This window comes from Pleuronectes platessa, chromosome 7 (genome assembly GCF_947347685.1).
Source record: "Pleuronectes platessa chromosome 7, fPlePla1.1, whole genome shotgun sequence".
In the NCBI taxonomy this organism is placed as follows: domain Eukaryota; kingdom Metazoa; phylum Chordata; class Actinopteri; order Pleuronectiformes; family Pleuronectidae; genus Pleuronectes; species Pleuronectes platessa.
The window spans coordinates 8,721,605-8,749,018 of NC_070632.1; the positions used below are offsets into that span (position 1 = coordinate 8,721,605).

At 42.6% G+C, this 27,414-nt stretch overlaps 1 protein-coding gene across 1 annotated transcript in view; it reads right to left on the reverse strand.

Annotated features, from left to right (window-relative positions):
* The window catches only part of ldlrad3 (low density lipoprotein receptor class A domain containing 3), a 72,231-nt gene extending 53,188 nt beyond the window's left edge, over nucleotides 1–19,043 (reverse strand). Inside the window, exon 1 of the mRNA XM_053427699.1 lies at nucleotides 18,734–19,043. Coding sequence (XP_053283674.1) covers nucleotides 18,734–18,779 — 46 coding nt within the window. The 5' untranslated portion in view covers nucleotides 18,780–19,043. The remainder of the gene's footprint in view (nucleotides 1–18,733) is intronic.
* Between the last annotated feature and the right edge of the window lie 8,371 nt (nucleotides 19,044–27,414).

Here is a 27,414-nt window from a genome sequence, read left to right on the forward strand (position 1 = left end):
GATACACTTCTGACGTCGACATCACAGAACATTAAACTTAACTGCATTCTCGGACTGTGCGAGTGATGATATATATTGAGTGACAATAGAAATATGTACTTTTTAATTGTGCCTATCATTAATTTCCTTGTGTCACTGCAGTATTTTCTGTCATTTGCATGGCATAGAGGCCTGGCTGCTGTTGCTTTGTGTGCTCTATGCATGTTGATGTCAGAGCATATCAAAGATATCCATGAGATAAGACCCACCACTCCGTAACACTCTTGTACTCGCAGGAGTGAATTGAGTGTGAACAACAAACTTGGCACAGTGAGACATATTTTTTCTAGTGGGTCTGGTCACATCACTGTCTGTGGTGATGTTCTCCCAGAAGAATCAAACAATTGCATCTAGATATCACTAATAAAAACAGTTTGAAGCAGAAATTATTTTAGAAAAACATAGCCTAAATTTCCTATTCTATAAAAATACTTATGATTGAAGTATCCATATATCCTTTTATTAAGGAAAAACACATTATTTCATAATTCTTCAGTATGTCCCCAAAGTTCCTTCACCACTCCTGAACTGAACTATACTATATTTAATGTTCACCTTAACTTTAAATTCCAGATTAGGTGCCTTGCACTTTGACTTGTTTACTTGGGCGGCTGTTGCTGAGGGGTCGTCCCCCAGCCAGAAGATCGGTGGTTCAAACCTCAATCCTCACTATGTGCATGCTGCAGTGCCCATGGGCAAGATACTGAACCCCTAAATGGCCCCTTATTTTAAGTCACTTTGGATAAAAGCGTCCGTCAAATGACATGTAATGTAATGTTTAAATCTGTCACCACAAAAGGATCTGAGTAATCAAATTGGGAATAATGGCAAAAACCTATGAAGACATTACTTCATAAAAGCACTGATCATCAAATCTCAAGCTCTAAATCATCTTTGCCTGTGGAAGAGTTGTATTTGAAGTGGTTGTAGCGAGCAAAGTTTGTGATGTAATCCTAATTAGTTCTATCCTAAAATTGAGAAAATTAAATTGTGAAACAGCTGCGTGGTTTGTCACTGTAAATCACATCTCACTCTGGAGGCTCTTTTAGATTGCTAATGGAGACATACATCGATCTTCCATCTGGATATCTTCTTTGTTCATTTACTGGGGACAGCTAAAGTCAATTTGTAAAACACCTTGAGGATAGATTTGAAGTAGATTTTTACAACTTTTTGATAAAGGACAAGTGGGATAATTTTGGTGACAGGGAAAATATCTATAATGTTGTTGTTCATCTGAAGGGCTGGTTCCATCTCAAAGCTTATTAGTGATTGCTTGATGCAATACCAGTGTGACATTAATGAAATCTATGCTGGAGCCTGAGCGATTTATCAAGTGGCCGATAAAAAATGGCCAACATGAGCCTTTCACTAACACATCAGTGTCTGAATTTATGTTTGCCTATATAGAGATTTTTATTTTACAGAATGAAAAGTACAACAAAGTTGTGCATTCATATTTACACATATTTATTTGATTTGCATATATATATATTTATTCGTGTTTTCTTTAAAATGTATGGCTATTTATATGTTTATAGTTAAATGTTAAATGTTAAACCTAATTTTGACAAGTGTTTGATTATAAAATATTAGGAATCATTACCAATTATTTTTTTATATGGGTATTGGAACATGTCTGTTGGGCTCTTCTGTGTGTCTCTGAGATCAGCCTGTGAAAGGCAACATGATGTTTGACTCACACAAAACCTAACAAAAACCACTCACACTCTCTTTACTGTAGGTGAACCAGATGTTACTTATTGGTATAGTATAGTTATATATCAGTTTCCTTTCTGTTTGACATAGAAGTTGAGCTTTCCTGTGAAATGGCAATCTCTGCATCATTCATACATTTTATTTTAGTCAGGGTACTATACACATACGCAGCGAGTCACAGAGGTATAAACAGAGCGGGGGAGGTACATAAGCTAGAAAGTTAAACAAACACGGCATGAAAAATGCATAAGAGAGTAAAATAAAATGTAAGAATCCTCCATCATTAGTCAGTCGTGATGTCACCACTATCCCCATGGAATTTAAAATGTTCAAACGACAAAACACAACCATGCATTCTAAGCTGCACACATTTGTCTCCACTTCTAATGGCATGAACAATTCCGTACATACATATTCCAACATCCTGGAGAAACTGATGTTATTGAAAATATCTCCACCCACTCACTCCTCTGAATTTATCGGTAAGCAATCTCTACACTACATGCAAAACACGTTTATAATCTTAAATTGAACTTGAAGTCTGTGTGACCTTGTTAGCTAGTTACAGTGCTCAGAGTTTAATCAGACCAGTGGCACTACAGGAGTGGGTGTGTGACGCAGCACACTACAGCACCCAGAGACGTATCTAAGTTTGCATATTCATGGATAATGGAATTTTAGATCAGGACAAGGGGGTAGATTTCATTTCAATCCTTTGCAGCATTTTATTGAATACGTTTTACGGGGGAAAACATTTCAGCCAAAATATTACTGAGTGATGAGTATTAAAACGTCCCTGAAGGAGATTTTGACGAAATTAAATAACTGAGGCCGTCTCCGTGTTTAATCCAAATTTTAAAGCTTAAAAAGGACCAAAAATTGATGAAACATTCCCTAACCACAACTTTGGGTAACAATTTGTGTGGCTGAAATGAAACAGCTTGTCTGGACCAGATCAAAACGACCAGGCGGATCGCTGCCAGCTCCACAACCACTAGAAAAGGAATTAGAGCCCATGAACCACCGACTGACAGACCGAATCTATAAAAGTCTTTAATGTCAAACTCAGAAGGAGAGAGTGGTTCATGTTCAACATCATCAGCCGCAGCAGCGGTCGGCTCCCACAGGTTGTCGCATCATCCGAGTTCCGTTGCTTTAATTTGGACGAACAAACAATGGAGCTTGTCCTCTCCATTAAGCTAAAGGAGGATTAGTCACCATCCATGCAGCAGATTATGAGGCTATTGTTTGGCTTGTGGACTTAGTTTCAACTCTTTTGTCTTTCTTAAGTTTAACTTTTACAGCATTACCCTTTTGGGAGAAACAGTGAATACTCTTTTACTCTACTATTCTTACTCTTCTCCAGACTCTCAGTATAGTTTCTTGTTCTATATTTAATGGAAGACAGAGGAGCTATAGGTTGTATTTAATGCTTTTTCCTAGGTTTGAAACAGATTAAGTTTGTCAACAGTGATGCACAATATGTGAACGAATACATCTTGATGACCACTCGTGGCACTAGATTTCCCATTCACCTATTCACACACACATTCATACAGTGCTTCTGTGTGCAGCCCTTCATCACACATCACTCAAACACTGTCGCCACAGAGGGGCCATTTGGGAATCGGTATCTTGCCCAGGGATACATTGAATGGGAGAGCCTGGGATTGAAACGCCGACGTTCTGGTTAGTGGATGACCCGCACTACCTCCTGTGCCACAGCTGCACATATGGGAGAATATCAGAACAGTTTCCAGTCATTGCTTGTTATAAAGATGCTATTTTATTGTTTCTGCACTGCATCTTTTCTCCAAGACTCACATCAAACATTTTAGTCAACATGGCAGTATAAAGGATTTCTAACCTCATATGGCATCTTCGCATCAGTCAGAAAACTAACACCCTCTATTCCTCACGTCCCCTTCGTAACTAATACAAACACAGACGTACACACACACACACACACACACAGAATTAGGCAGGCTGCACCGCTTGGGTTTTTCGCCTGAAAGGATAGTTCACTGACAGTGTCGCAGTCGCATGAGGCTTTCTGGGGTCTTCTGTCATCTGCATAGAAATGCAAACAAAATATGTTCAAGTAGAATACGAAGTTAATAGAGCGGTGGAGCGGCCTGGTGTTTCCTTTCTTGCTTTAGTTCATCTACGCCTACAGCTATGCAGTCAGTGCTCAGCTCTTTGCATCCCTGGCCAGACAGTGACTTCTTGCCCGACCAGTACGAAGTGCGTTCCAGCATTGTTGGGGTTCAAAAGAAAACGCCTTGATTTGATAAAAATGCATTCTAAAATGCCGGCTAACGGTGGGGTTTATTTCTGGTTTCAGCATAAAATCGAAAGACTTCTCCACGAGGATGTGGCCACCCAGAGTCTAGCAGGAATCTAGACGGGAGGGGCACTGAAAAACCCTCTTAAAAGCCTCAGCCTTGTTAAAGCAGCTGCATTATTGATAAAGCAGATGCAGTCTGAAATAGCACCAAAGTGAGAGAGAAAGAAAATACCATAAAGAGGCTATGAGAGAAACACTGTGGATTTTGAACAAAGACCAGTTGCTGAATGTGCAGATTTCAAAGGTTCAATTGAAACATTTGGTTAATATAATACATACATACATATATATTATACGATATATAATATATTATTCAGGGTCAGTGGAAGTATCCTTTATATTAAAAAATATTAAACAACGTCTGTATGTTTAGATTTATCATTTATTTTGAATCTTGAATCTTTTACTTACTTGATTGTTGTTGTTCTCGGTTTCAACCTTTATGGTTGAAGGCACTTATTGTAAGTCGCCTCGATAAAAGTGTCAGCTAAATGTAATGTAATGTACTGTTAATGTTTGCTTTTGAACAATTAAGTGTGCAAAAAGGTACACTTAATTGTGTACCTTTTTGCACATATTCAAGCCTGACAGATTTATCGGTTGGCCAAACTGTATGGAAGTGCTGTAATTGGCAACAGATTTATTTGTGGGACTTTCCATAACAAAACTGTCAAATTGGCCACGTATTAGCTTCCTCTGGCTAATGCTAGACACCAGGAAATCACTTCTTTGTTGCTCTAAAAACATTTTTTACGAGTCGCTGCAGTGCAGCAAACTGCTGTTTTGGAGAATCAGTGAAGAAGAGATTTCTTTTATCTGGGTGGAACTAATATACATTCAAGATGTATGCATAGTAATTTATCATCAAGTTTATGATTACACTGTAAAATATCAATATATATATAAATATATTAACTCCCTGATATCGACATTGGCTCGCCTAAAATCCATATCACTCAGGCTCTAATATATATATATATATATATATATATATATATGCGTTTGTTTGTATAAAACAATGTACAGTTGTCTGTTTAAGTAATTATATCCTGGAGCTATTTCTGTGTCCTTATGTATGCATCCATAGAGGTTATTGGAAACGTAAAAATGCACACGTAGCAAACAAATAAGCACACACAGCTCTCTGGCAACTTGAGCACAACACTGGTTATTTCATTAGCCTCTGCCTTATTATTATGCATTCATTTAGCAGCCTCTCCTTTATCAAATAAGCCTTGAAATGACTCCCTTACACCACCTTAGGTGCTTTAGAACGGTGGCTGCTCAAATTAGCCTGGCTTGGCAAAACAAGGTCCAATTAATCATACATTGCTCCTCCATTAATCTGGGATCACACATCACATTGAGCCTATAATCCCATCGCATCAGTTTATTTTGGCTGTTTATGAGTCCATCTGTGCTTCATTAAAATGGAGATTAAAACATACAGTAAATATATTACAGTGGAAGCCCAGTATTGAGGACATAAAAGACAGCACAGTACAGCGTAGGGCACAAAAAGCGCCTTACTTGCACAGTGACTGTACAAGAGTTGTTTTGTTGTCATTTCTTGGCTGGGGTTTCAGGGAAGCAATTGTCCATCTAATCCTCTAAGAGATGACAGTGGCTTTTTCAACAGCATCCCAGCCGATTAATATCACCTTGGGATTACCTCCACAAAGAGGAGCGGAAGGAGGTGGGGACAAGGATGAGGAGGAGAAAGATGACTCAAATAAGATTTTGTTGTTTGCCAGCTGCTCACAAGTCAAAATCAGACAGAAAAGCCCAATTGCTTGACACAAACAGGAACAAAAAGGGAAAGAATGGCCGGACTGTGACCACAGAGATGGGTGCCCGAGTACAAACAACGCCAGTGAGACTCATATCTTCTTAGAGGCTTGAATTCTCCATCAGATCTGAGGGGGAATTGCTTCCCCTGTCAAACAAACACATCCATCCCATTCATTTTGATTCCGCACTTTCTCCCATCAGCAACACAAAAAATAAATGTCAACACTCCCCTGCAACCCTTTCATCATGTGGTCGGCCGCTGCACAACACACCGGTGAACAGCATGCGCACACAGTTCCATCCGACTGCAACGCCATGAGACACTTTACCGAGAAAATTGGCATTTCCGCAGACCCAGAGCCAGCCAGATAGTGAGAATTGAAGCAGACAGTGGCACGGAAGGAAGCTGCCAGCGCTGACCTTATGTTGCACCTGTGAGACTCGTGTTTTGTGCAGTTTGCTTCTCGTCACACAGCCTGAGCACTGAACATGATGGGAAGAAAACAACTGCGAATAAAACCATCGAAGAAAAAAGTGGAAAAAAGGAAATAGTAAAGTAAACAGAATTCATGAAACGCTTAAGCAAACCTTTTACTAAATGAGCCAGAAAATGGCATTTCGAAACTCAAATGCCACATGTGTTGAGAGTACATTTAATTTAATAGGAACGATGCTCTGGCGAGTGAAAATTGAACTATTAATTATTGTTAGCACACACAGGTTCATTATGCAGAGGATGTACTACAGTAGAGGGTGTGAGGAAGAGGAAAGTGAAAGGGAAAGCAGAGAAATTGCACCCTTTTACTTTGAATAGTGCCGGGGGGGGTATAGGAGAGAGAGAGAGAGAGAGAGAGAGAGAGAGAGAGAGAGAGAGAGAGAGAGAGAGAGAGAGAGAGAGAGAGAAGCAGGGAGAGCACGACCAAAAAAAAAGCACAGACTTCCTTTTGTCTGTCTCCTCGTCTGTGTATTAGCAAGTAATGAGCTCCTAATTGTGTAGCCAGGCCATGGATTCCCTGCAGGGGTTGAAAAGCAGGGGGAATTAACTTTATCTGCCAAAAACATAACAGCGGGGCAACGAGAGTGATAGAGAGACACAAAGAGAGAGAGCACAAGGTGAATTGGAGAAGAGACTGAGGGATGTGACATAGAGACACTACCTTAGAGGAAGGGGGTAAAGGGGAGCTGACGGGGGCCATTACAATAGAAACGTTTGTTTTGGCAGAATGCAGATGAGGGAACAGAGGGCCACCTTGCCCCGATCTCTGTGTCTCTTTCTCTTCATCCATCTCCTCTCCCTGTATTGCTCTGTATAATATAATATTTTCTGAGTCGAAATGGTAATAAGTCAAACGGAGTGTCTTGGCTCAAATGTAGGAGTATGAATCGTTGGCAGCTGACGTTGTGACGAAAGGTCGTTTCCAATAGGATTTGTCCATGTGCTATCTGTGAAAACGCCAACGCAGAAGTGACGTGGCAGGAAAAGACACGCGCGCCACTGAGAAAGGTCATGAGAGCACTGGGCGAACCTTTTTTTAAAACTGGTAATTACAGCCACGGGGATGAGTTCATACAATATGGATATCTCACTCCTAGTCTCCGTTTAGCTCTTCACTTTCCTCTGCGCGACAGAGTGTGGTTTGCGTGGGAGACGTTAATTTGTGTTATTCAGTGCCTTGTGTGTTCGACTGTGTGTTTTAGCTTTTGTGTGCACGGTATTTGCTCGTCTAAATCTGCCGCGACGTGTTCGCAGCCTCGACGGCCACCATTTTTTCTCCTGGCTGCCGCTTAATTCTTTTCGGCTGGTAAGCCTGCGTCATCCGGCTTCACTTCCCCCTTTGAGAGATCGGCCACATTACTCACACCCATAATTCTGTTAAACCCACTCACACACAGAGCCCCAGACCTTTATGTTGTCATGGTAATGGCTAAAGTGTACTCTCACACAGCATTAAGGAAAAAGCTTCATATGCTAGTCGGGCTCCTGTGATGAAAGCCATTTTCATCTCACTGCATAAGATCAGTACTTGTGATGTCCATGCCACGGAATCACTGTCAGGGCTACAGGGCCTTGAAGCCTCCATGTACCGTTCCCTGGGTCAATACCAGCATCTACTCATTGTTTCTGACGGCATTTGGTAAATTTCCAAGCCGGAGAAAATGCAAAAGCAGCGCTACAGTGACTCGCTGAGGAAGATGATTAAAAATGCATCAGTCTGCAGCAGCAGTTAGTGCCATCGGTGCCATTCACCTTATTTCTCCTCTCCACTGCTACAGCAGTACCATCTATAGTGACGGAGACAGGGGCAGTGGGTGCAGGTAGAAGTGGAGCGGGCTGCTCTAACAGAGAAACCTGGTAGTTTGCTGATCTGAGCTCAGCTAAAAGATGGTGAGTTAAAGGCAGCACTCAACTGCACTGCATGGTCTTATGTTGTGTGTGTGTCTGCATGTGTGTAGGAGTGTGTGAGTGGCTGCAGAGGTCAGTCAAGGAGGAAACTATCATAATCCATTATAATCAGCTGCTATGCTGCTCCTTCAGGACAGATGAGCTCCAGACACATGGTGGACATGGTGAAGACGAGATTCCTATGAGGTTGAAATTAATTATTTTCCAGCACAACTGGTTTGTGTACAAGAGACTTGCAACTCTATTAGAAGCTGCATGGTCGACACAAACATCCTCAATAGAGTGTTGATATTATGGAAGCACAGGATATTTTTTTTCCAGCAACCTATGCCACATGATTTGTGTTTTTCCCTCTCTCCGTTTCTTAGTTTGTTGGTTGATTTATTTGCTTGTCCGCAGGATTACACAAAAACTACAAAAACAAAACCAATTTCCCTGGGAATAATTAATGGATCTTGATGAAATCAATCTGGTCTGTTACTTAGGAAATGCTAAGCTGTATCTGAAAGATTAGTTTACCAGTCAGTGCATTTGGCAGTACTCAGCATTATTAACGCAAACATGTACAAAGGGAGCACTCACTGGTCTGCTGTCTTCTCATTTTGTTGCATAATTCTTAGTGGCATGGCCAATTATATATCTGTCCCGAATCAATAACAGAGTCTCAACTTAAAGGAGCTCTGGCCTAAATACAAACAGAAATAACACACCATTTTTGATCAGTGGTGCAGTGCACTGTCAGGACATCAGAAGCCTTGTAATGTCATTAAACAAGCCTCCAAAGTGCACTAACTCTGCAAGTACAATAACACAAAAGCCCTGTCCATGTCTTTGAACATTCCACCAATCCTTCATTAAGTATTGGGAGTCATTAGGCTCAGAATGGCCAGGCTGACGTATCATCCTGGGCATATAAGAAATTAGTCAAATCTTAGGCCTGCAGCTCCTCATTAGAGCAGGCTGTACAGTGACAGACTCAATTACCGTCGCTGACACACTAGACCAAGACGGAGAGTTCCTGACCATGATGACCTAAGCCAAGACGGAACCTTTTGCCCTCAACGAACCAACCTCCACTTTCATTTGCCAACCCATTCATGTACCTTCTTGTGTCATCCTGCCTGGACAAGCTACTTTTTCTTTATTTCATTTTAAATTACGTAAGTGAGATTTTACTCCATTTCTCAGAGATATTGAGATATTCACTGTTGTCTCATTAGTTTTTTAGCTCCCATGTATACTAAATCGTGTATTTCTCCCATTCAGTTCCCTGTTTTGTTTACCTTTGTTGTACTTGTTTTTGCCCTTGTTCCTCATGTTATCTTGTATTGTGACCCTATCAGCACCTTGAATCTACCTCTGTATATGAAAGGTGCTTTATAAATAAAATTGCCTAGCCTTGCCTTTTGCATGGTGTTTGTAGATTTTTTAGGATTCTCACCTTTTCCTTAAGGATTTGTTTTCGGACTGCCTTTGCTGCCTTACTGCCTCACCTTCCAAGCGGTTTCTTCCTCTTTTTGTTAATAAACCACTGACCTACTTTCTGCTTTGCCTCAGTCCCGCAGAGAGACTGTACTGTAATAAGACTGTCCTGAAGCAAGCAGGCAGAGAATCATTCTTGAAACCTTGGGTGAGAAATTCCACACCTGAATGGATTCAAGACTTTCTCGACATCCCTGTCTGCTAGCCTCCTGTCTGCACCCTAGTTGGTAAACTTTCAGTGGTCAAGCCGTAAGCTTGCTAGCCATCAGTCATCTTAATCCTGCATCCCTGCCTGCTAGCCTCCAGCAAAGCCAAACAAACCAGGCTCCTTTTTTTTAGATATCTATTGGTTGAATCCCCAAGAAGGAAGCATGACTCTCCCTGCAACCCCCGAGCCTCGGCTACCCAGTGTCATGATCCCAGCCAACATCCTGTCGGTTCCCCGGTTGAAGGTCCTGTCTGCTTTGTCAAATTTTTAATTTGGGTCCTATTCTCTGTGTTTTGGTTCCCGTACTTTCACCAGTTGTCGCACTTTTGCTCTTCCTGAGTCAAATACGAGTGGGTAAAAATTTGATGCAAATATAAGGTGTATTTCTTTGCGTCTTTGGTATTCATTGAACAAGGCCTAGTGCCGGGGGCTGCTGCCAAGCCATGGTTGACAGGGAGGCGGCATTAAGGCAATTAACATGGGCTTTGCATTTGATTTTGGCTGGCGAGACTGCTTCTGTAAACAGCAGGAGGGACCGGGTGATTAGTTCCTGTGAAGATGAGCGCCTCGCCTCCCCTGGTCCCTGTCCAAGAGAGGATTACCCTTTTTGCATATTGTGCATACACACTGCACCTTACACATACAGTGCACAAACACGAACATTCACTGTGACTCAAAGGCTAAATCTCTGCAGGAGAAGAAAGAGAAGAAGCACTGGCGAATCAAGACTGTGCACATTTGAAGCAAGAGGCAGATGTCATGTCCTGTTCGCACATTAACCTCCACCGTCTGCATCACTTCACCTCTTCTGCCTCAAACAGACAGGGGAATTATCTCTGCCCGTCTTGACCCTTTTCATCTTCCATTTAACACACTGAGTAATTCTTTGGATTCGGCTCCAGTTAATGAGCGGGTTTTCAGGTATGTAATGATGGGAAATTCAATATAAATATCAAGGGGTCTTGAGTCAAAGCTCCGAAATTAATTGTGACAAATAGGCAATTATTCCAAGTCAGCCGAGTTGAGATTGATCTTATTTGTTCATTTAGGCGCTTGCCTGGAGGAGTAGCTTCAAGTGCATAATAGCTTTACCGTCCTTTGATTGGAATTCCACCTGAGAGGTTGCTAAATCAAATAAGTGTCTGTGTCGGTGAACACGCAATAATAGGGGAAGAGGATTCCATTGGCACTGTCAACTAAATCTCAATCTGGTGCAAAGTGAAGGGCAGGTCACATCTCTCCCATGTACTTTTTCCTGACGACAGGGGTAGGCCTTTAGGTTACTGAGGTTTTATCTGCATTCTACTCTGGATCTATTAAGTCTTGCCAAATACCCTTGCTCTCAGACTTATATTACTGAGATGAGGCACATAAAGGCATGCAAATGTCTCCATGGTCAGAATAAGACATACGGCTACACCATGTTCAGGATAAGGGATTCAGAGCAGTTGGCACATTGTTGAAATTTCACTCTCCGTAACCTCAATTATAAATGTGAGTTTCCCTTCAGCTTCTGCAGGATTGTTTCATTAGCCAGCATTGAGGGTTGGACTTAAGTCTCTCCCAATGACCTGTTGAACAATACTAAATCATGTTTTTGTGTAAAGAAGCAGTTCCACCAAAACTCTCCCTAATCCTAAAGATTATTCTAATTCAGCAGTTAAATACATCAGCCGCAACACTTCCACAAACAGGTTTCCATTATATTGCTAAGACAATTTGCATGACACTGAGTGCTCGCGTAATCACACTTGGCACACAAACAAGGGGAAAATGGAAAGCAAACGTCAATGTGATTGCAATCAAAATACCGTTTGGTAAAAATAAAATGTTTACTATGATTGCATCTAATTACGAGGTCCTGAGCTAGTAGATGGAGCTGGGCCACTCTTTGGAATGCTGAAACTGCCAAGGCTGTATCACTCTGACAGAACAATTATACATGAGGCTGCCGCATTATTGTCACCACAGACTTTTGGAAGCTGACAAAAACAGCTCCCAATGCATAAATGATGAAACACTTGCTCCAAGTGAATGATCTGTGAATGTACAAAATATTAGGGACAACTGAGCTTTTGAGCTTTGTAAAGTAACCATCTTGCTTTGTTCAATGCCTGCAAATTACTTTACTTGTTTGTTTTCATATATCTAATCATTCATATTTAATCAATAACACTTTATTTTGCCCTCATTTGTTCATATATCCATCAGTCAGTGGGGCTATGCAACCAAAATATAATATCCTGGATTCCTTAAAGCGGTGTTTTCATATCCAGATAACGATACATAGAGTTTATCAGTAGGTTTTCTTGAGCATGTAAATTGGAGTCATGTCTGCAAATATAATCTACAACATCTGAGTGCAGGGATTTTGGAGAAATCCACTGTACTCTTGTGGCTCTCTACTAACCTGTTTGGCATGATTCTTGTGTAGGTTGTTATACTGTAAGTGTTTTGGTGAGCTTGAGTCTTTTGTGCAGACTGGTCTGAAGTATAATTTGCAAAGCCCTGCTGCTGTCTGATCTCTTTTCTTCATTCCCAAACCACATCCGTGAGACAGAGGTAGCTCCTCTTTTATGCCGAAGCAAGTCAGAGTCTTTTCTTGTTGGTTAAGTTTCCTTCATGCAAGGACATATTGCATATTTCATATTGACATAAAGAGTGGTTTGCAGAATAAACTATGAAAACATAAATCCTCATATTGCACAAATTATTTGATTGTCGATCAAATCACAAATCAAAGTCAAATAAAGATACATATAAACAACAGCCGATATATAATCCCCCTGTATATTTTCAAATGGATCCCCCAACAAACAGAGGATCAGCTAACCTGATGTTATCTCTGTTTCTCTCTGGGTGTTTGTTGACCTTTAAGGTGGCGTTTGTTTGGTTTGACAGAGGGATGTCGGAATTTCAGACCAAAATAGCCTGTCAGTGTCCACACTGCGGCTGAGAGACGCAGCACAGCAAATGACTGCTGATCATAGGGGACAGCGGGGGAGCCAGCTGTCAGCCTGCCAGGGTCCCTTCCCTGTCTGACAGCAGGATAAGCAACACGAGGGAGACATACAGGGGGTTGTCCTCCTCTCTCTTAGGAGGTACCATGGATGGAGATAAAATTACAGGGACCAAGGTCACTGAGCCATGCAAAAACGAGCAAATGTGCTGTGTAAGCTCTAAACAAAATGATCTATAACTTAATAGCTGAGTCACTTTTTAAGGTTCGGATCCTTCAAGGTCTCCACTTCTAGACTGTATCATCATGACAGGTGAACAACTTCGAGGTCAACCATTTCACAAGCTTCAAAACATTGGACCAAACTCGAACAATTCAACAAATGAAACAGATCTGTGCAGAGTCTGCATCTGAAACTACATCTGAACCATGAATTCATCACAGCGGTAAAAAGACATCAATTATTTTAAATGCACAACTATCAGATGTAATTGGGTGTTGCGTTGTGATTTTCCCTTTGACAATTTGAATGCTTCTGCACTCACCGTGTGCAGAATGTTTTTCTACTAAATAATTATTCCTACCAGCTCATGCATTTGAGCAGGTTTGTGATCTTTGAGCAATTAGCTGCAAAGACAGTCTGAATTGACAATTTCAACTTTGATTGTTCAGTAACCACAAAATATGGTTTAAATCAAAGTCACTGTTTTGAGAAAGATGAAAATCACAGCTAAAAGACCATGAATAATTCGGGCAGACACATCGGGAGATGGGCATTGATTTACCTTGACTCAATGACACAGGGAACAAGCTTCTGCCAATAACATTGTGGCCCACACCCACAGTGATACATTTTTTGTAAACATTAAATTGGACACTGGGGGTGAGAAGGGGAAGAGAGTAGAAACGAGAACATTGCTCATTCAACTGCTCTAATGCACTGTCAATGTTGGAAGTTGTTTCTGGACCACTTGAGATAAAGATGATGGGGTTGTACTGACCTGCATTAGACGATGATTCCTTTCAAGGTGGTTGAATAGATTTGCCATATCACTTACTAGGGAAGTTCCAAACAAAGTTTAGAGATAACTTTGCTTTGAGAAATATTTAACTTTGCAATTCCGAACCAGTGCCACACTACTGATGTCGAGCCCTTTGTTAGTACTAGCTCTTCATCTGCCCTATTGCAAGTTCATGCTTGAAGTACGTTACACATGAAAGAGACTCTAAGATTGAGACATGTGATATAATTTGGCCAATCAGCACACACTTCTAGTAAGCGATCATTTAGAATTTTTGTGAAATTGGCATGGATCCAGTTTATTAGGGTCGAGCAAGTGTAAATGATCATGAAGCTATTCTTATCATGATAAAACCATACAATTATCATATCCTTTCTGGCTCAACTAAAAAAAAATATGCAACTCAAGCTCTTTGTATTCCTCTCTGTTTCTTTATGTCTCCTTCAATCCACATGTCACTATATAAACATACTTCGTGAAACATTTCCTCTCAAACGTGGCTTAAAGATCAGATATGCTAACCTACATACCACACAGAGATAAACACTACATCATTTATACATAATGGTCAAAGATCCTACTAAATATCCGTTACTGATCATGTTTAATGTAGAGTTACATTTGACAGATAAATGTTGACATAGAATCTATACAATTTCGTGCTTACAGTAGTTAATGCTGCACTGTAACCGAGGACTGAAACGTGACTCCAGTCATGTGGGTTCGTGTAACAACTCTGGCAACTAAAGCCACACTGGCCCTTAATCCCCGGCCTTCTCTGTTCAACTATGGCTGGAAGCATTTCAACCATGTCAACAACTCTTTCTCCTTCTGTCTTTTTCTTTCCTGTTTCAAAGACACGCAAAGATAAGCAGAGAAACACAGCCGTTTATTGGTCCAACTGGACCGGACCCTGGGAAGAAGCCACAGCACAGAAATTACAAAGCACAATAAGTTGGAGACAATGAAATCCTGTCCCTTTGTTCAGTGGGAGAAATGAGCCGGAAGGTTTTTGGTTATGAATTCAAATATCTTACCACCCAGCGTGTGTGTGTTTCTTGTGTGTGTGTGTGTGTGTGTGTGTGTGTTAGTGTGTGTGCATGTCCTGGTAACACAGGCAGAGTAATGAAGAACACATTTATGTCGAGGAGACACTTTTACCACACAGGGAAAACAAAGTATCTTGGATATTAACCTTGATAGGTTTCATTCAAAATTCCTCACTAGAGCGAGACTGTGAGTTGACTTATTCATGAAAGGGGGAGAAAAGTCGGGAGATAAAATTAATACAAACGTATGAGTAGTTTTGAATCTTAAACACATGGAGACAAGCTGAAGTCCTGCATCTCGTTAGTGTGTATGAATCAAAGGGAAACGTCCGAGCTGTGTCTCTAAGCACTGACACACATATAAGCTCAATGCAACAGACAAGGACATCCATTCTGAACTGATCTATCTGTTGAGGGACCAAGGAGAAAATGAAGCAGAACCCTAATTTAAAAGCTTGCAAAGAAAATGTATATATCATATTTGATCACCACACACATACAGTATCTTTAGAAGATCTGCATACAGACAGTTGACCCCCGCACCACAGGGCAACAGAGCAATCTTATCAGACATTCTTTAAAGTTGGCATTTACACATATCAAGATGCTGATCCTTAACAAGCAATAATCATCCCTGGGTGTAGTGGGAAATAACCGATGCAAAGCTAATTCATCTTCCTGACTTGCTCCTTCCGTTTATTCATATCAATAATTCCCCTGGTGTGCAACATTCTATTGTGAGTGGATTGTGTGGCTGAAGCTCATGTTACATCATAGGACCAATTTAGCTCTGAAGGCGAGTAGAATGCAGGGGTACGCCAATGGTCCAGCGCTCCCACTGTTTTACTTCACTCCTAAGTATGGAACAGAGGGTGTATGAATCGGAACAACGTTTTTATTAACCATAAGCAAATATTAACCAGAAGCAAATACAAATGCTGTAAATTCATGTGAAAGTACAGGGCTCATTTTCTTAGAAAACTTGAAGCTGTGCAAGTTATTGAGTCATTGCTGGGAAACTGCATAAAAGAGTCCTGGAAACATTTTGCTGAGTGTGTCTATGACTCTAATATGGGCTATATCCATACTAAGACATTTTAATTTCAATACACCGTTTTAAAGTGAAAACAACTTCCATCACGAAGAGACTTTGAGCTCCGAAACAAATCTGTGTCTGTACTTCTGATTATGTACACAGGGCATAACTATAAACAGGGAGCTGGTGATCTAGTTTGCAGTTGGTTCTTTGTTGCAGAGATTACTACAAAGAAGAATCGTCAATGAGGAAAGGTAAGAGCAGGGGTTTCTCTATTTGCATTGACGACGAAATGGAACTTACTCAAAGAGAGTGTTTGAAATGCTTTGCATCCATCACTATCCATCATTTCCACTAACAACGTAGAGTTAAAGTTAAAAAACAACATGACAGCATCATATCCTAGGTTTCTACTCTCTGCGCTTGAAAGCTATAGTAGTAGTAGTAGTAATAGTAGTAGTAGTAGTAGTAGTAGTAGTAGTAGTAGTCGTAGTAATAGTAGTAGTAGAAGTAGCACTTAAAAGGGAAAACTGATACCTGGTAATGTGGATGTAGCCTAAGTGTGATGATTCCTTGAGTCTGAATGACACCTTTGTTATAGTTGGTGTAAAATTCTTATCATGAGGACAATTGTGTGGAAGACATAACATCTGTGCATCTGCCACATTCAAGGTTGCAATTATGTAGGTATGTAGGTGTAGCTGGCAAAATATTTATTCTTATAGTGCATATTTGGAGAAAACACAGAGGCTTGTGCAAACATCTCACCTACAATGGAAATTCTACCCCGTTCATGCATATTCCGTTTGTCGTATTATTTATAGCACTGACTCAGTGTGAGGTGGATATTCTGCCAGTGTCACTTGGCATATCTTCATATGTCAATATTTGGATCATATCACCCAGGACCAAAAACAGATTTTGAAACGTGTTAGACCCTAATGTCAAATTAAATTCTCATCATTCTGACAGAACACTCAATTTAGGCCGAATATTATTGTTGGCTAGAGTAGCAGCAACTTCCTGTGAGAGGACACTTTTAGGCTGCTAATATCTGTGCTGTATTCTAACTGATATACAGACGTGGACACAATACATCAAACATTCTGGTTGATTATTACCCTGGTCAGGGGGTATGAGCTAATACAAGACTGAAGTACAACTTTATTCAAGGCTGACAACACATAAACAGTACTTAAGTACGCAACCTACATTGATATTATGACATCAATCATGTGCACAGGCTCTTTCAATGGAGAAGAATGAAGAGGGGGTTTGGCAGCCAACAATAGAACTCTGCTCCACACCTAATATAATGATATTTATGCTTCACTCCCACAGACAAAACGGCCTTTTATGTTTGAGCCTGGGCCGCGTGGAAGAAACACTAACTTCCTGCAGTAACTGGCATGGACAAGATTCACACCAATAAATGTGAGTACAGCTTAGGTCACTGCAGGTCATTAGAAACTTCATCTGTCCTCTGTTACACTCAGAGACTGTCAATAAAGGGCATGACAGCTCCACAAAAGTGAAGCCAAACCAGCGTGATCGCCCCCTGGTGGCTGGCTTCAATGTAGATCATGAAACCCTGTCTCCCCAATGTTAGTTGATGGAACACGGACCAAACTAAATAGTCAAAGTGCACAGACACATCAAAGTTTTTTCTCAAATATATTTTAGGCCATTTTACGCTGCTCTTATTGCACTGATGATTGTCCAAGGTTTTATTTAACGACAACATTGGTTTTATTTAGTTATCTTTAATGCTATGAATATATGGTGAAACATCAGGATTGACCGCAAACTCAGCAAGTCTCCAAAATGCAGAGGCACATGCTAACATCCACCAATTGGGTGAGTTTGACAAATGCTGATATTTGCTCAACAGGCTCACTTAATAATGAAGATAATATCATCATTTGTATTAATGTATATAATGTCAATATAAATCTTGGTGAAATTACTGTTGTTTATACAGCGATAATAACGATCACCATGATAATGCTGGTCACTATAATCACAATAGAACCTTTTCACACTCTGGTGGACAGTAACAGAAACCGATGCTGAATCCAAGCTAAGTAAACTGAAGGGTAGCGGAGGAGCCAGCTGGTTGACCCGTGTATACGCTTCCACCTCCGGGGCCACTACAGCTGCCGCGGCGGGGCCAGAGACCAGATTGACTTGTCAACACGGTCCTGTCAACAACATAACCTCCCGGTCATAACCGAGCCTGGAGGAGGCTACAACCTCGATCCGGTCAAACAGGCAGTGGATGGATAGAGCATGGAGGCTTGTGGGTAACAACAAACATTATATATATAAATATAAATATATATCCTGGGTGAGAAGAGGACGTGCAGCCACTTCAGTGCTCTGGACACGCAGGGAAAAGTGTGAAGCTGCTGCTCCGGCTCCCGGTTTCCAGACAATACACGGCCCCCGTCAGGCGAGGTGAAAACTTCTCTCCATTGAACTTGTTCCGGAGACTCTGAGCGAACTCGGGCTGAATCAACCCGAGGATTGAAGCTCGCACCGCCGCGGAACAGATTTCACGCTGCCCCCCCTTCCTCTTCCTCTTCCTCCTCCTCTTCCTCCTCTTCCTCTAACCCACCGTGCTCCCGTGTCCGCGCCGCCACAACAACACCACTTTCCGAATAAAAGTCCAACTTACCAACTGTTCTCGAGCCGGAACCAAGCAGCAGGTACCAGATCCACATCTTACGGTCTCCGGTCCGCCTCCCCCCGGCCTGTCCGAGCTGTCCTGCCCCGCCGCGGGGCCACAAAACTGGGGGCGAAAAAGAGGAAAAACTTCTCCTTCCTATTGTAATTTCCACAACTTTTTTTTTCTCTTTCTTTCTCTGTAGCGTCCGTTCGGCGTGCGGGAGGTGCGGGTTCGCGTCGGGGCAGCCGAGTGCAGTCCGGGTTCCAGGGGAAAGGTCTGCGGGGGAAGCTGTGCGAGCTGGGGCTGGAAGGGGCTTCGGGGTGGCGGCAGCCTGGCGGGGGAGACGGTCGCTCATGTGCTGGAGCTGAGAGAGAGAGAGGCGGAGTCGGAGGCAGAGAACCGGAGACCAGAGGTCGCTCGCTCCGGGACAGAGAGTCTCCTACTGCGGGCACGGGACCGTCCACGGGGCTCGAGCAGTTCCACCGTTACAGCAAAGTTATCAAAACGTCTTCACTGTTATTTCATATTCAAAGCAAGAAGAGGAGAAGACTTAAACAACTGTTTTGCTTTAGTAAACTGTGAAATCAGGGTCCGAACTTCTTCTTATGGTTGAAAAATATGATGTTGTCCTGGGTGAGAACAGTTATGATTTAATTTGTCCAGGTTCAGAACTAACTGATCCAGTTTTGAACTAACAATAGCGTCAATAACCATCTAGAGAAGCAACAGACATAAGCGTTACAGGGTAGTAGGATCAGGCGTGAGAAGGAAATGAGAGAAGATTTGTTTTCCATTTCATTTTCCTGTTATCCATGCATTTCGAGAAGAAAGTTGAAATGTTGAGAAGAAAGTCCAACTAAACTAAAATGGCGTCACGTAAAGTGCATAGAGGCCCAACAGCACCAAGGCCAACAGTCCGCTACTAAATCTCACATTCACAGATAGCAGATCCCTGAATGGGCCTTGTTTATTCATCAGGATCCATGAATTATTATCTGAGAAAATGTTGAGAGACGCCGATTTTCTCACAATGTTAAAGTGAGAGAGTAAAAGTGACTGGATCTGCCCCTGATTCAGATCCACACATTGAATGGTTTCTTCCCTGTTCCACATCACAGCCTTCCTCCTTCCTCAGAGGCAAAGAAACCAACCAACCAACAAATATACAAGGGGGGGGGGACCAATAACCTCCTCATCACGGATGTTGAGTCTAAAGTTCAAACGTTGAGAAAAAGCTTTAAATTTCATGAATGAAATGAAACACTGGCAACTCACATGTCGCTCAGCATTTCTATTTGTACTAGATCTTATTAAGTTTGCCTTAAATCTCATCACTTTGACTTTGCTCTCTGCATTTCCACTTGCACACCACCATTCCATACTGTATGAATATTAAAGCCTTTAATCTTCCTTTGTCACAAGATTTGAGTTCATGCTAGGTGTAAATAGAAAAAGACGGTATTGATATTTTAAAACTTTTCAAAAATGTTATTAACCTATATATGATCTCACTGTTATTCTTGTTCGTAAGAATATATATTAATTCCATTATTCACTAGTTCATATATATGTGTCTTGTATCAAAAGACGAGTGGTCTATTATGAGAAGTTTCTGAGCTAAGAAGGGAAGTGTAAACAATTTACAATTCCTTCAGGTATAAAAAGAGCCAGTTTGGGTCTACTACAAAGCCAGTATAGTTTTTAATGCAAATTCTTATGTTGCAAACCCACTCTGTGTTAGGATACAACTACAAAAAGCTTTGTATGGAGCCAACAGATGGAAGGTAAAAAACGTTTGGAGCAATGCTTCAGCAGATGGTTTGTCTTGATGAGAGTTAAAAGATGCAAATACTTGTAGAGAATCAAAGCGTCAAATAACTTTAGTCGTTGGTTGAAAGAGATGTATTCACCGATAGTATTCACCCAGTGTCTATATACAGCTCAGGTAACTTGGACACAGGGTGAGGAATTTAGTATTAAACAACTCAGATACAGCATTGATACACAACACAAACATACAGGGATAAGGGAGCGATGGAGGGATGCCAATCTAAGTTGAACTGAGTCAGAAGGGGACAGAGAGTGTCGTGGAATAAATACCTCACCTATCACACCTCCCCTCTTTATCGTGGAGCTGCAGCTGTGTGCAGTCAGACAACCTTGTTTCAAACAAACCCCTTCTTTTGATAGCATGCTAACCTGGAGGCATGCGATTGGGACGCGGCCCAATATCAACCTCCTCCAGCTCCCTGTGTAATCATCCACCCGGTGCCTTATCAAACCCAAGCCCCATGCAGGCTCAAACTCCAGGGGAGGGGCTCGGCATGTCAGTGGGATCTATTAAAACTTCGTAGATGATTTCGGCTTGATAGCTCCTCCAGGGTCCATGTGTCCTCAAATCCCTCCCTCTCCAGCTCGCTACCAGTGGGGCCCCATGTTTGTCAGTCGGTGATGAGGGGTCCGGATGGTCTACGGCTGCACGTGTGCGTCTACAGTTGGCAGATATAAATATTCTAATTATCTGCAGAGTTGACAAAAGGAGTGTCCTCAACACAAACCCTGAATACAATCAGCGCTAATCAAAACCAAATGCTTGTCGAGGAGGAAGAAGATTTGTCAGTCAATGTGAAATGGATTTTACTCTGCTCCCCTGGAGCCGTCATTAATGTTAATGCTGCGCAGTCTCACAAATTATACAGACGGATCCACAAGCCACAACCGTATAATCTGTTTTTTTCTATACAGGGCTGCAGGTGTTTAACAGCAAAGAACAAGGCCTTAGCGTCATTACCGATTGACACACAGTGTTTCAGGGATGCCCATCATTCAATGTAAGCTATCTATGAACAGCTCAGACCTAATTAGCCGCTGGCCAACAAATGGGCTCATTAAGGTACATTTCTACTCTGATATGAAGGTTGTTATTAAGTTAATCGCAGGAGAAAGCCAATTAGTGGCCAAATTTGTAAAATGACTCTGAGGTAGCCAGATGATCTGATTGGCGAGGAGGAGGAAGCTGGAGGGTGTGTGTGTGTTTGTGTGTGTGTGTGTGAGGGGGGAGGGGGTGGGTGTAGCAAACTGGGATGACTTTGCCTGTGGGCGACTGGTGGTAGCGAGAGAAAAAAGTGGGAGTGAGATCCAGCCAGAGATGCAGCGAGAGCTATGTGTAACAGGATGTGTGTTTGTGTGTATGTGTGTGTGTGTGTGTGGAGACGGATACCAACACTTCCAGAGGAGGCGGGAAAGAGAATGAGTCGCCGAAGGAAGACAGGAGGGTTGGATGAGGAAACGTCTGTGAATAAATAATCAGGGGAAGATATCGAAATAGAAAGACATGGGGAATAAGATTAGAAACATTAGTCCTTTAATGCGTCCCTCATATTACAGGCGAGCTGAAGGGTATCACTGAAAGTAAATACGAGCGGCAGAGTCACACAAGGCTTCGCTGGTACATCATTTAATCTACCGGTGCCCCTCATAAGAGCTCCAGGATGACATGCCCTTGTCATGTCAGACCCTCAGTCGAGGTAGCCTGTGAAATGCCAAGGCCCCTGCAGGACCGGCCGGGGCTGTTCATCATGAGCCTCTTGACATTCATCTTACGTTTGATAATCAGCTTTCTGATGTGAAGGACGTCTTTGTTTGTGTGCCTGTGTGTGTCAGGAAGACCAGAGCGGGGACACATCCGGGGACAATGCGTCAATAGTTTTCGGCTAATGTCTCTGCCGGCCCCATTAAGGAGTTGACATGCTGGTGAATATTCGGAACGACACGCAAACAACGCTCCGCTGACAATGCCGCACAATTACGTTCAGGCTCATGTGACCAGTTATATGGAAACACATCTATAAACTGTACTTGCAGAACTTTCTCCAGCCTCGTGTCCCTTCAGGATCTCCTGCACACTGCATTAATTGAAACGTCATTCGATTACGTGATCAATGCCTTGTTCCTTTGACTTTAGTTAGCACAGCTGACGCCGTGGTGGCACTGCAGGGACATTAGATAGGCATCGACAATTGAATCAGGGGGAGATGGAAAGGGTAGCTTGTGTGTGTGTGTGTGTGTGTGTGTGTGAGTGTGTGTGTGAGTGTGTGACTGTCAATCTATAAGGCCCAGGCAGAGCATCAAATGAGGAAGAGATATTGATTTGGGATTTCAGAGGCAGAGGTGAATAACAATTTGAGTCAGAAATGCCTGAAGCATCAACAATGGCTTTCTTAAAGGTCGCATATTTTATACTTGTCGTGTGATTAAGTTCTGATATCCATAAGAAGATTTTTTTTTTTTTTTTAAGAACCAAAAATCATCTCAACGTATTTTATCATCTGTGCTCTTCAGATTCTCTCTGCAGCTCTGCTGAGAACCGGATGTGTTGCATCTGTCACATGAGACGGTTCTCTCATTGGTTGATGCAGGTGAAGGACTGTAGGCTACTATTCCCTGATGAAATACACGATGGTCAGCCAGTGTTGAAGTGATTCTAAGAGTTGGTCAAATTCAGACTTAAGAGCTCTTTTGTTTCAGAATTGTTTTTAGCCACTGATCTTAAATAATAGGATCCTTGGTTCCTTGACATCCAATGATTGAGCAGCGTGTCACAGATATTTTGTATGTGCTAGCACAGCGATCACTTGGTGTTTTTTAATAATAATTACAAAAAAGTCTTGACAACTTATTTCAAGGCAGTTTCACGCAGAATTGCAAACTACAAGCTTGATAGTAAATACAACTGAATAAGAATTAGCATAAATAATAGTGTAATGGACAAAACAAGGACATCACTTTCAAAAAAGTTCAATCCCAGTGCTACTAAAGTAAAAAGCTTGTTGCTGACGCTCCTGTGCTATTCTTATTGTGACTTTTCAAAATATCTGCTTTGACGAAGGCTCATATATAACTTCTCATATCATAAATATAAATACCTACACAGGAAGTGGAATTAGCTTATTGAATAAATGTAATGCTGTACTTCATAACATGGAGACAGAGGAGTTTAAGTGTGGATGATACTCAGTGTGGTGAAGAAGCTCTGAAGGCCAGAGTCCGTTATCACATCTGGTTTTCAAACAACAGTTGGTGGCATTTTCAAACAACAGCCTCAAACGAGGTCAAATCAGACCGAGCAACGGGTCATTTTCTCTCACCTAAACATAGTTAGTGGACTGTGAGGATTTCACCCCTCTCATTGTGACACAATACAAACAGTTGCTTGGTGTGACTTCGTGTGATGAAGTCATCATCACTGGGGTTTAAACAACGGCTGATTGCAGAGAGCAGACGCGGCTCATCAGCATGTCGGAGTGACACTGTCGTCTGTTAGGCTGCACTCAGGCACATTGGTGCTCTGAGTGAACCGAGGCAGCTGGGAATGTCATTAGCTTTGCTGCTATTGGGTCCGAAACCAAAGCACTGGACAAAAATGTTAATTCTGCCCAGAGGATAACGCCAGATGAAAAGTCAGGGGATCCATCCAGAGTTATTACATATCATCGTGTGGGCAGAGTGAACGTCTGAGCTAAAGGTCAATGCCACCCAACTAAAGCTGTCAGCTTGCTGGTGCTGCCAGGTGAGAAGTCAGGGGACCACCAAAGACTGTCCTGTGCTAGGACCAATGACTTCCTGTACTCGATGGGATGTGGTGTGATGTGTTTCTTGTCTTCACTGACGTTTGTAACCTGCTCATTTTACTACGGATATGCTTCTGCTGTTCTTCCAGCTTAAAGATCCTAAACCATCCCTGAATCACAGGTGACGTGTGACCTAATTTCTGTGGCTCTACATTTACATATAAAATGTGTTTTCCCTCGTTTTCACCCAACACGTGACGGCAGGTAAGCCTTCAGCTGCAACCTAATACCGTTAAAGGCTAATAGGATTATGCAAATATGGGGTTTACCCAAATTTTATCTGATAATTGTATCATAAATAAACATTATCTTCTTTATTATTGGAAACACAATTTATAAAATAATTTAGTTTGTTTTATTGCCCAGCCCTATATTCAAGCATATTATTCACCTGTTGTTGAGCCATTTCACACAAAACTAAAATTGGTGACTTCATAATGAAAAGAAAAAGTAAACCAAAGTGTTTTTTGCTTCATTCTGTGGGGTCCACAACTGTGAGCGACTGTCTTCAAAGTTTGCCTCTTGTTCCCTGTCAGCGTAGATTCCTTTAAATAAAGTAGTTTGACAATAAATGTGCGATGAAATGACAGTTCAATTATTTTGTTGTTCTACCTCTACAGTCCCATCTCTCTTTCTTCACCTCTGCCATGTGTGAAAAGGTCTTCACATTAAATCAATATTCTGGTTCATTGTTTGGCACAAAATAAATCTCAGTTTTGATTTACTTCCTGTGATTTTGGGCGCACATGAACAACTGCAGAGACAAAGATAATACAATATTGGAAAGCAGAATAAAATATATAGTAATTGAGAGACTGAGAGAGGAGGAAACCAGCGGGACAGCAGGATCGGGGCCAGAAGGTCGCGTGATGGAGTTGGGCCAGGATGAAAAGAGGCACCAGAGCTCCCAGTTGGCTCGGCATGTTTCATGGCAATCATTTTGGTCTGGCCCAGTGCTCACAGCCCGGGGCTGCCTTCATTTAGCGGACCACAAACTGTCACAGGTGTTTTTTTTTATAGGCCAAAGTGGGACACTGGTTCCCTGCTCCCCGCCATGCTCTGGCTCTATTCTGCATTTTTCATCAGACTGCTCCGTGCTCCAGGCTATATTTGTGTTAGATAAAAAGACCCAGATTTGCGGGTAACATTGAGAGTGACCTTGAGAATATCGCAGCAGCGTGTCTATGAGATGCCAGAGTGAGCGAATATGCACAGCACCCTTGCGTGAGTGGCACATGAGAGCTATTGAAGCGTGAATTAGAATAGAAGGAGCAGCAAGCAGCAGTTTCAATCAGAGAGAGAAAGTTGGTGCAAAAAAAGTTGGTGCTTCATGCTTGAGATTCTATCGTCAAGTGCATAAATGTAGACAGTTGTTTGAAAAGGGGGGTTAGGGGGAAACGGAGCATGACATATCTCAACTACACTCAAAGTTCTGGGTGTTGAGAGGGATTTTTGTCTGGGGCATGACAGACTGCATCATGTGTGAGATCAAAACTGTTCAAGGGGCTTAAGTAGGAGGGGAAGGCACGAGGTAGCAGCCGCGCTGTCTGTCGAAAAGGTTTTCAGAAAGGACTGAAAGAGATTGTATAAGTGTGGGTGCAGCGTGAGGGTTTTAGGAGGAAGTTGGGTTTGAAGGGGTAAAAGTCTAGGGACCAGTAAGAGATCTGCAAGACTCAGGGTTAATAAGCAACGGTGCCATGGGGTTATGACTCACGCCTGGCTGCTCCGGGCTCTGATTGGAGGAGCTCGAACAGGGGAGGGAGGGAGACATAAGGGGGAGTGGAGAAGGGCTGGTGGTTGGGGGAGCCCACTGGGAGCCGGGCCTTTGATCACAGGGTGAAGAATTACCGGCTCAATACCACAGCGGCTGGACCCGAGCCCCAAAGCACCAAGGGAAGTGCTCATATTCAAAACATACCCCTTCCTCGCTACACATCCGTGATTCATTCAGTGGCATGCACGCAGACAGAAATACACACTCACAGCTCACGCACCGAAAAACGCACACACACAAATAAATGGCTGTTTTGTCTTGCCCACGTCCTTGGAGACCTCTCATGAGACTCCCAGGTGACACAGTCGCACACATCTATACATCTGCCAGGGCCGGCTAAGCGTGAGGCCGGGGAAAAGAGGGCAGTCGTCACGAGCGTCTCAACAATAGCTAGAAGGATGTAAAAAAAAAAGTGGAACACAGTTGAAATATAAGACATCTTTTGAAGAGCGAGGATAATGTGGTTCGGAGACTGAATACGTCTCGGGCTGAGTGACACGGAGGGAGCCATTCCAATTCCAAAGGATGACGGGGGGGCCGTGAAGCAGCATGATTCACCTGGAAACGAGTCCCCTGACAAGCACGGGACCTGGCGACAGAGCACAGCCAAACCTCCCCAGGATTTACGAGTGGTAATAGAAAGTTTCCAAGCAGGGTTTGGTTGCATATCGCCCTGCCCTCCCAAGCATGCCTGGAGCTTATCCTGCTGGCTGATACAGAGGTGTGCGTGTGTGCATGGGTGTGTGTGTGTGTGTGTGTTTTGGGCCGATGGGAGTTTTCCTGGCTGTTGTAAGGAGTGGAGGAAATGTGAGTTTGGAATGAACATAGCTTTGATCATTTTCTAATCCTCATAGGAGGGGGGGGGGGGGGGGGGGGCACTTCTGCACATCAGCAGGGGAAACGCAAATCCAGGCGTTTAGGGGGAAGGAGGTGTGTCGGTGCGTGTTTGCATGTTGTGCCGAGCTGGTACAACACAGCTTCCCCTCCGCACACTTGAAACAGTGGTAGAGCTTCAGGAGTTTTGCTGTGATCCTATCAGAGGAAGTCGGAGAACAATCCCTCCTCTGTAACGTTTGATGAAGTTGCCAAACTACCGTCCTAAACGCCTCTGAGACGCAGCGTGTGGTCGGGGGTGTCGACTGGGGGGGGGGGGGGGGGGCAGAAAGCAACGGCCTCCGTCTTTGTTTCCCTTGCGGATAATTTAATCCCCAAAAAAAAGTCTCATTAAGAAGCGTCGCTCGTGGCTCCGGGGCTCAGACACATGCTGGGCCTGACCTTTCATCATA